This window comes from Phlebotomus papatasi, chromosome 2, assembly GCF_024763615.1.
Source record: "Phlebotomus papatasi isolate M1 chromosome 2, Ppap_2.1, whole genome shotgun sequence".
NCBI classification, from domain to species: Eukaryota; Metazoa; Arthropoda; class Insecta; order Diptera; family Psychodidae; genus Phlebotomus; species Phlebotomus papatasi.
This window is the reverse complement of record NC_077223.1, coordinates 66554918-66565241: the sequence shown is the minus strand read 5'-3', so window position 1 is coordinate 66565241 and position 10324 is coordinate 66554918. Positions and strand designations below refer to the sequence as shown.

Genomic DNA, 10324 nt, shown 5'->3' with positions numbered 1-10324 from the left:
AGAGAATAATAATATTATTCTTCTGTGGTGTCCTGGCCATAACGATATTATAGGAAATGAAATAGCAGATAAACTCGCAAAGATTGGTGTATATCAGGACTTTATAGGCCCTGAACCAGTCTTGGGAGTTGAGAAAGAATTACGGAAAGATTACTTCCAATATATTACAGGAATAGAGCATACAGCACTTTGGAATAACGTAAAAGGCTGTAGTTTCGCGAAATCCGTAATAGATGGATTAGATTTAAATAGATCTCAACTCTTGTTAAATCTTAACAGGGGGAACTTGAGGGTTATTATAGGAATTTACACAGGACACTGGCTAAATTCACATCTTGCAAAGTTGGGTGTAGACGTTACCTCAGCTTGCAGGGGCTGTGGAGAGAGTCTGGAAACAGTAGAACACATTTTATGTTATTGTTCCAAATTCTCAAGCCAGAGAATTCAGATTTTTAAGAAAGAAGTGCTGACACTGGGGGATATCAAAAGAGCGGCAGCTCAGGATATTCTGCAGTTCAGCCAGGTTTTAAAAGAATTGGAGTAAGGTTTGTTGGGTAGACATAAGGGGCTCAAATAGAGCCTAGGTGTCTGCAGCCCACAGATCGTACCATGCTCCCTATACAATCTATCTATCTATAATACTCATAGGGAAGATAGAGGGTATAAAGAAGTATCCAAAAAGCGAATAAAACGGTTTTTGTAAAAAATCGAGTTATTCGACTTATATTCTGAGTGGTCGATATATTCTCAAAGTTATATGCTTCTTAAATCTTAAAAATCTTATATGTAGAATATTAATTCTCCGTTTAAAATCGCTCTCCTGCAAAGTTTACTATTTACGAGTTATTCGAGTCTTATTCTGAGCTATCGATATGGTATGTGAGATCAGCAACTGCGCTTTCAGCATTTATTTCGAATTTGTATTTATTGGAAATGATACACAGTTTGCAACGAATGCAGATGCATAGGTAATGCATATAGACCGCAGTCACTGCTCAAACTAATATTTCAGCTCGTACAGGAACAATAATTACATTTTTTACAATTTTATCTAAGTGTACACTGTACATGGTACCTCTCAGTCAGAGAAGGTCAGGGTATAAATTTAATTCCTCCCAAAGCTTCGCTATCAAAATCTAAATTTATGAGTTCATTGAAAAGTATTTGCAAAAAGAAATTTTTAATTTTCTGGTGGAAGTTAAGATAGCAGGAGTATCTGTTTAGTCTGGTTGCGGGAATGGAAGTGACATTACGTTGGGCGGATGTTAATTACAGCATCCGTCGGAAGAATAGTTATTGGTGGTGGAAGTGCAAAAGAACGCCAGAAACCCATCATATTCTTCAGAATGTGTCCGGTGAAGTATCCACTGGTGATCTCGTTGCCATTGTGGGTGCAAGTGGAGCTGGTAAAACCACTCTCTTGGCGGCAATCTCTAGAAGAATTCGTGGAAACAAATTGGCGGGAAAGTTCACGATCAACTCGAGGGAAGTTGATCGCGAGGAAATGACAAGCATCTCGGGATTTGTGCCACAGAGTGATAGTCTGATCAATGCTCTGACCGTTGAGGAACATCTAATGTTTATTGGGTTACTCAAATATTCCCGGAAGATGCCACAGATTCAATTGAGGATAACCATCAAGAAAATTCTTGTACAACTGGGACTCAACTCTCTAGCTAATTCGAGAATTGGGACTCTTTCTGGAGGCGAGAGGAAGAAGCTCAATTTGGCTACAGAAGTAAGGATTGAAACCGGTTAAGGATAGTTGAAACCATGATTAATAAATGGAACTTTTCAGTTACTTGGGGAACCCTACTTCTTGTTTTGTGACGAACCTACCACCGGATTGGACAGTTTCAATGCTCTTTTAGTGATCAAGACTCTAAAAAACCTCTGTGGGATTAATGAAAATTCTGAGAATAACACCAATTCCAAGATGGAAATCGTGACATCGGAGAAAGATCTCTGGGAACCACAATCACAGACATTCCCCAAAGGCATTGTCTGTTCGATTCATCAACCAACTTCTGACATCTTCCACTGCTTCTCTCACATGATCCTTCTCCGCGAAGGAAGAATTGTATTCCAGGGAACCACAAGCCAAGCTGAAGATAAGTTTCGCGAAGCTGGGTTCATTTGTCCAGAAAACTACAATCCGATTGAATATTACGTGAAGATCATATCGCAAAAACCTGAACTTGATATCATGGTTGCAAAATTACGGTCGCAAGAAACCAAGCCAAATCCTGTAAAGATCCAACCTAGTCAACTCTCTACTTCTTGGATTCTTCAGGTTTTCTACCTTCTGAAACGATCAAGCTTGGTTTCTCGAAGATCATTGAAGGAGGCAGTTACTAGGAGCTGTGTTTATATGATTTCATCAATTTTCCTATCACTTTTCTATCAGAGCGTCACTGAGAAGATGTCACAAACTTCTATCCAGGATATTGAGGGAGCAATCTTTTGTTTGTGCGTTGAAATCGTCGGCACAAATTATTGTTTAGTGATTATGTTCTTTTGCCCACAATTAGCCCTGATCCGAAGAGAGACTGGGGAGAAACTGTTCAGTGTCTCTGCTTTTTATACAGCTTCTGTTCTTGAACAGGTAAGTTTGGGAGTTTTGTTTCATTATTATTTCAAAACTATTAAATGTTTTTATCACAGCTCCCTCGGACTTTTATCGAGTCCTTTATATTCGTGGGTATCATGTATATATCCTTGGATTTCTTTAGCGATATGTGGACGTATATTGCGATATCTTTAAGTTGTTCTTTTGCTGCTGTGACTTCTATGGCCTATGGATTCATGATCGCGGGTGTCTTCATAGAAGAGAACATAGTTAATGAGGTTTCAATGCCTCTTGACTATATTATGATGATCTTTGGAGGGTTTTATGTAAACGTAAGTAAATTTCCCTTTATAAAATACACATCGCTCTTTTTTCTTACGAATGAAGCGATATCCATTCAATTTTGGCGGGAGATCGACTACATTGAATGCACTACATCAACGAATTGTCTTCGAAATGGAACTGCTGTTCTCACTTACTACTCCTTCGGTACTGATACTTCAGCAGTCTGGATGGACTATTTATACTTCGCATTATCGTTTATAATTTTTCATATTCTAGGCTACCTTGGCCTAAAGCATTACATTCAGAAGGAAGGTTTCTATTGAAGATTTTCGATAAAAATATAAATTCATTACAGACAAATATAAATAATTTTTCCATCGTGATACTCAAAAACTTTACCTATTCTTTGTTGTCCAGACAAAGAGATTCCCGAATGAGACATGAATACTAAAAAGAGACTCGTTCTAGAACCACATATTCAACTTATAAATACCCAGGTGTTATTATTTCTATCAATCTCTCTTTTACTTCTCTTTCTTTTATTCATTTAGATTTTTTTGTGTACTCACCTAAAATCTCTGAAAATAGACATTCTTTTAAGAAAGGAACATTTGATGTGTATTAGTTTGAAACTGCTATTAAAATTGTAATGAACGAAATAGAATCGAAAATGTACAAGTATTTGAGAAGAAATTATTACACTTCTGGTAGTTTTACTACAAAATTGCATTCAAATGTTTCAGACGTGTATTCATATGGATTTAATATTTTAAGAGCACACAGATGTTTACCATTGATATATTATCGTTACATAGTAGCACTCTGACGAACATCCCATCTCAGGGTTGCACAAACTTTACAGAAATTTTCCTCAATTTATTGATTTTAAACATCCAGCAAGTCAGCATTAGTTGGTTACTAAAAAAATTCGTGAGTCTCAAAAAAAGAATTATGTGTCCTATATTATTAATTTTACTTAGCTGTATTAGTATTATAATTGTTTAAAGAAGTAATATCAAGGGCCAAACAGTTGAAATAAACAATTTAAAAAAATATAAATTTATTCATCTTTAGAATTAACCCTCTAAGGACGAAAGGGATAAAAATTGGAGATCAGATAAAATCACTTTATCAGATTTTTTTTAGAGAATAACATAACTTTACAATTAGATGATCGTAGAAAATATTTTCTTGGGATACCGCTGCCCTATCGTCCTTAAAGGTTTCAGGGAATATTATATAAATCTAATTCACGAAAAACAAACATTTTTTTAAATATTAGAAAAAAAGATATTGAAAATTGTACACTTTAAAAATAATTATTTGAATCAATTTTAAATATTTTAATAATTATCTAAGGATGATATTGATTTTGGAATATTTAATTTTTAATTTGTATAACAGAAATGATATAATTAATCGTTTAAAAATTATTAAAGAATGAAACTGTCTTATAATAAATAAAATGGTATTAAAAGGATAAAATGACATGGATTAATTGAGTTCAATGAAAAGTAAAAAAAATCATTTGGGAGTTGATTTTAGTTCACGTGACTCCACAGTTCCTTAAAAAAATGTACCTCTCTATAATATGGTCGTCACTTTTATTAATCAACATCGTAATACGGGATTTAGACGTAAGATTAATCTATAAAGTTTAGGACAACTTTTTTAAAGAAAAATTTCCAATTAGGATTTATTGCAGACAATTGAACAACTAGCTAATTAAAATTTATTCAAATTGCTATATATTCAGAAATTCAAAACCTCAACACAGGGTAGAGTAACCGCTTATCGCTATGTTTAGGAAAAAAGGAATTAATTTTATTATAACTTTTGAACTCTTATTACAAGATATCTCAAATTTGTCACAAAACTACTTAGATGTGTTGGCTCTAGATTCGTCAAAACAATAGTCCTAGAATTTAACTCTGGACTATACCTAAAAAAAACTAATTTTTATTAACAATGCAAAAATAACCACTTCGTCGCCACTTTTCACCCACTTGAAAAGGTTCAAACTCGATTATTTTAGGCAATGTTATAAAGAGAATATATTTAGCATTTCTTTTTCCTCATAATCACCTTATTATTACTCACTTTAAACGATTTTTTCACTTTTATTTGAGAAATCAAATTATAGGTCTATTGCAGAAAGTAAACAATGCAGATTTGACAATTGACAATCTGCGAAGTTAAGTTAGCGTCGCCTATTGAAAGGAGATTTTGACAGGTGGTAAAATCATTCCAAAATATTACCACTTTTCGCCATGCCTCATTCTTTTATAAAAATAATATAAAATGAAATATTAATTAACTAAATACAAATTTTATGTATTCCACAAGTGTAATTAAATGTTCAATGGACAAATTATTAATCCGAAAAGGTATTTTTTGCTTCATGAAAATTTGATGACACTTAGTATATTTGGTAAGAAATACTGGATTCGATGCACTTGCTAAAAATATTACTCTAAAAAATGCTCAAAATCGTAAATCCAAAACGAATAATTATTATTTTTCGACTCTATACGTAGCAGCAGTAAAAATACAAAGAACTTTGCGGGTCATTTATTTCATAAATCGCGAAAAATAGTATTTCAATATGAGTGGCGAAAAGTGGGACACACTGGCGAGAAGTGGTGATTCCACCTTATATATATCGCTCCTTAGAAATTATAAGGGGTAACTCACTTTTTGAGATTTTAATGAACTTAGAAAGAGAATTCAATAAATTTTCAGATGATATGAGTCAATAAATTTTCACTAAAAATTTTGCTCTTTTTTGGTTGCTTGGGCAATTTGTTAGAAGTAAAGGGCCGCTAAATGGATTTATCATTCATACATTTCTGGAACAAGGTACTGCATACTCCTTCCTGACTCAAGCAAGTTGATCCTTTGTCATTCTTAATTTAGAATGTTAAGAGGCTAACTCAGAATAAAACATATTTTAAATAAATAAAGATTAAATACTAAAACAAAATTATTAGTATTTATTTATTTTGATATATCGTTAGTGTATATAACAGTGTATATAATATTCAAAAGTGTAGACTCCACCCTAAGTTATTCAATTTTACCCTATCATTTTGTGTCTTTCATTTTTGCAAACCAATTGACATATGAACACCCTGACAGATACGACAATATGCATCAAGGGACACTTTTAGTAAAAAAGTAACAGATTTGCTTTCGAGCTTAAAAATGTGTAATTTTAATTTTGTTTTTAAATTTATTGTGTTAAGATTCATGGATTCAATTTTTTAAGAAAAAAATTAGAAGTAAAAAATACTATTCCAGTGTTCGTTAGAATCTACTTTCTTTTTTTCCAAAATAAAAAGATTCAGCTTTTTAGTACTTCGTAATATTTTCATTTTATTTTTGTTTTATTTTGGAAAAAAGAAAGTAGATCCTGACGAACACCGGAAGAATTGAAGAGAACAGAATATCCGTCAGATCCCAGAAAAAAGATAGAAAAAACTAGTTCAAAAATATGCAGAGATAGAAAAAAGAAACAGAGGTCCTGATTCTTTTTAAACGATAAGAACGACATTTGCTATATGGATATAAAACTGTGATATGCACAAAGTAGTTTCATAACGTTTATTCAATGACATGCATTATGCCAATTAATCTTATTCGATAATATTTTACATTTTTTTATCTTCAAACAAAACAGGTTTTAGTATTGCAGTAAGTTTATTAAGTTTCTCGAATATACTAGATATGCTATACTACCAATAGAGGCGCTGGTTGCGTTGGTGCTTCAATACTTAAATTACCTGTAATGAACTTCACTTAGCAAGCTCCAAATATATTTTCGGGTCTCTCATTCTCTCAATTGTCTTAAGTCTAGTGTCAACGAACTTTGCCGTCAACTGAGACACTTCCTCGTCTGCGACGAGTGCAGAAGTAGTGGCTAGATAAAAGTTGACCCTGCTATACCAACGTACACTAAACTCACCACGATTCAAGCTAAAGCACACCAACATTTTAGCTACAATTTTGTAACATGAATATTTCCATATCTGAAAGACACTGGGCGATTATTAATAGATTATTACTAGAAATTCCTCCGCGATCTTGACGTCAAAATTTTGGGGTAGTAGCTGGTCGTGGCGGGAAAATGACCAAAAGGTTAAGCGTTTTAGAATGTGCTTGAAGGTAATGCCGAAGACCTCTTGCCACAGAAACCTCCTCAGACATGGTCTGGCATATTTTTCCGTGCTGCACAATTTCTCTATGGAAATTAGTACTTCGTAATATCTTCGTGTGTCTGTGGTATATATTAAGTAATGTCTTTTATGGAACGGTTACTCTGTACCTGGATCATCTGGAACTCATTTCCTCAACTGTTACTCCTCTTTCGGCTGTGGAAGTTGTGATGCAGGGGAGAGAAAGAGAGAGGTGGAAATCCCTCAGGTAGATTATGAATGTTGGAAGTTTTAGTTAAAGTCTTTTATAAGAATTTATGATGGCATATAAAAGGGAGAGAGAGACGCTGAAATAAGTATGTGTGCAATGAATAGTCAGATAATACTTGCTCGAAATGCTATTGAATTTGAAGCTGGTATTATAATGCTCGAACTTCAAGAGAGAACAGTATGCATGTAATCATACGATTTTTTCAATATTTTCTTAACTCGTTTCTTTACTTTACTGAGAGGCATATGTTTCAGCATAATTATGCGAATTACAAGACTTATAAAAAATGATGCCTTAGTATTTATTCATTTTCCGATTTTTTACGCGTCTATTCCTATCATAGAGGCCAAAGGACTCATTTTTCAAAATTTTCAAGATTTTTTTATGTAGGGGAAATGCTCATAATTTTGTCCAGTTTCTTATTTTGGACACTTTGAGGATAACATTGGACACTAAAAATAAATTGATTAAAATGATGGATTTTTATTCTAATATTTGATGAATAATGAATTCTATCTAAATATTTGTTCTTTTTGGAAGATTTTAACACTAAATACGTTAAAATTTGAATATGATTTGAGTTGAAATTGCTTTGTTGAAAATTCAGTGGGAGCAATTGCTTACGAGAAATATGACAGAACTTCGTGGCTTACTTCAGTCTTATTTAGTTTTGGTGAAGTACTAACAAAGTTTGTTCGCTGTTTTTGAGTGATATTATTGAATATTCATGGAATATTGTGTTGATTCACGTTACTGATGATTTGTACATTTGACCTGAAGTGAGATTTGCCTTGTGAATTATATTTTTCGTGTGAAAAATGGGAAATTTTTTAAGACATTCACCAGTGAGGTGATGATTCTTATTTTGGACAGGTGTTTTTCTCACGAAATTTCGTGAAGTTTTAGCTTTTGTGATGACTAGGTTGGACAAATGCCTGGAGAAACAAAGGAGCATCATCTCTACGAAAGAGATGTAGCGAGAAATGCCTTGAAAGGCTCCCGGAAAGGTCAGGGAATGAGCGAATCCGCACGTACTTGGAGCACCGAAGTCAACTCACTTTAATGAATGATATGAAAAGTTTCCGGGCTTCTTGTGACATTCTACGTTTCCCTTACATGAACAGGAAGAGGACTTGGTAAGATTGGTTCATCAAATGAAGAACAATGGGCATCCTATTGAGGCGGATTAGCTTTCCAAATTTACAGCCAAGTTCGACAAATTAATAAACAAGTTGTGCAAAATAAGAGCCAAGGTCACCTCTACTTATCAATTCATTTTTAAACGTATTAAAACTAATTTTAATAAAAATAAGACGATAAATAGCTTGCTAAGTTTCTAAACAACCCTTCTGAAAAGAGAGTAACAAGAAATGTCAATTAATATAGAAAATATCGCACTTCAAACTTGGAACATCGATGCTTATAAGCAGACTGTCCAAAATTATAAGCACTTCCCCTATCTAATTAGAATGGGAATGAGATTCATAAAGGGGGTTAGATGTATACAAATAGATAAATTCACAAATTAAATTATTTAGCAAAAGTATATAAAAAAGAATACAAGTTCTTTACTATAAGAAACAAATAATACAACATTAAATAAAAAAAAAGATTTTTGGAAATATTGTATACAAAAGAAATGTATTACAAAAATTGCAAATTAATTCAAAAACTTAATAAAAAATAGTTACACATTTTTCAAACGTTGTTTCTCAAAACAGAGACTTAAAAAACCTCCAAAAGAGCTACTCAATCGTTTTGTTCTAGCTAGGGGATAGATGCTAACGCTAATACGGCGATGGACGTAAAACCACAGATATTCCACGTATACCACATTATATCGTCTCTTTGCAGATTAAAGTATCTTAAGAGGATAATAAAGCCAGAAAATGGCGGCTCCATACAAAAACCCAAAATTAAAAGTGTATCAAGTCTTACAATTTTTGAGATATTTCTTTGAAAATTTAACTGAGGGTAGTTTTTTATATTATCTTTTAATTCTATGTTTTAATTTTTTGAAAAACGGTTTTCCTTTCGTAATATAATTTTCCAAACATTCGTATACTCCTAAAACATGCCACAAAGAGGCTGCATTATCTCCTAGAATATGAAAGATAGAGAGGTATATTTTTTTTTTAATTTTGTTCGTAAAGACATGCTCTATAAAATGCCTGTTTCACTTCTTTCACTTTTCATACAAATTTTCCAAGTATTTTTCAATTGAAAATTGTCCAAAAAATGACAGTTTTCATTGCATCTTTGTACCGAGAATATAATTTTTTCCGAATAAATAATTATTTTTGTACCAATCTACATTTCATTAGCTTTCAAATGGTACATTAGAATTGGAAAAACTCCTAACAGTTTTTTTGCAATTAAATTTTAAACAAGATGCTGCAAATTGGAAATTTTCATGAGCTTTTGATAGCTTTCCGAGCTTCCGAGAAATTCTACTCAAAACTGTTCAGCAATTCGCCACAAGATAACGCGTGGATTTTTGGTCGCATTTTTCACCATGTCTTTCCTTTTCTCTCTGACCTTCAGCACGCCTGCAGTTTTTTTCGATCAGGCGGAGGAGAAAAAAAATGCAAAACAACAAAACTCATCCACTGTGTGAGAAATCTTATGAATTACAGCTGAGCCAATTTTTATGATTTTCACGATCAGTTTTGTTCTTTCAAAAAATTGTAGAAAATCGTAAAAATTATGAATCGTCAATCATCATGGGCATTTCACAAAACCAGCTAATATCGGTGACTACAAAATATGCGGATATAATTTTTCTCGGAGAAGAAACAAAGTCAGTGATAAGCCTAAATGGGCTTATGCTATGTGTGATTCTTTCATTGCAAATTCGAATTGGGGGCAAAATCGAAGTCCAGTCCAGATGACCTGATGCTAGCTGAGATTCATTACAGGAAACCTCGAAATGCGTGCAACTCGAGGTCGTTGAAAATTGAAGAGTGCAAATTCGATTGTCAGAAATGTACAAAAATACATGTAAAACTTTAATGCCAAAATGGGTCAGAAACTATTCCGCAATCC

General features: G+C 33.2%; 1 protein-coding gene across 1 annotated transcript; it reads left to right on the top strand.

The window, feature by feature from the left end:
- Positions 1-1228: 1228 nt before the first annotated feature.
- Positions 1229-4214, top strand: LOC129803919 (protein brown-like). The gene is made up of 3 exons (XM_055850797.1): positions 1229-1738; positions 1799-2605; positions 2665-4214. The coding sequence occupies exons 1-3, from the start codon at positions 1238-1240 to the stop codon at positions 3175-3177; spliced, it is 1821 nt and encodes a 606-aa protein (XP_055706772.1). The 5' UTR covers positions 1229-1237; the 3' UTR covers positions 3178-4214.
- Positions 4215-10324: the final 6110 nt, after the last annotated feature.

Coding starts and splice junctions, on each gene's coding strand:
- LOC129803919 (XM_055850797.1), top strand. CDS start 1,238: ATGGAAGTGACATTACGTTGGGCGGATGTTAATTACAGCATCCGTCGG. Junction 1,739..1,798: donor AGCTCAATTTGGCTACAGAA/GTAAGGATTGAA, acceptor GGAACTTTTCAG/TTACTTGGGGAACCCTACTT. Junction 2,606..2,664: donor CAGCTTCTGTTCTTGAACAG/GTAAGTTTGGGA, acceptor TTTTTATCACAG/CTCCCTCGGACTTTTATCGA.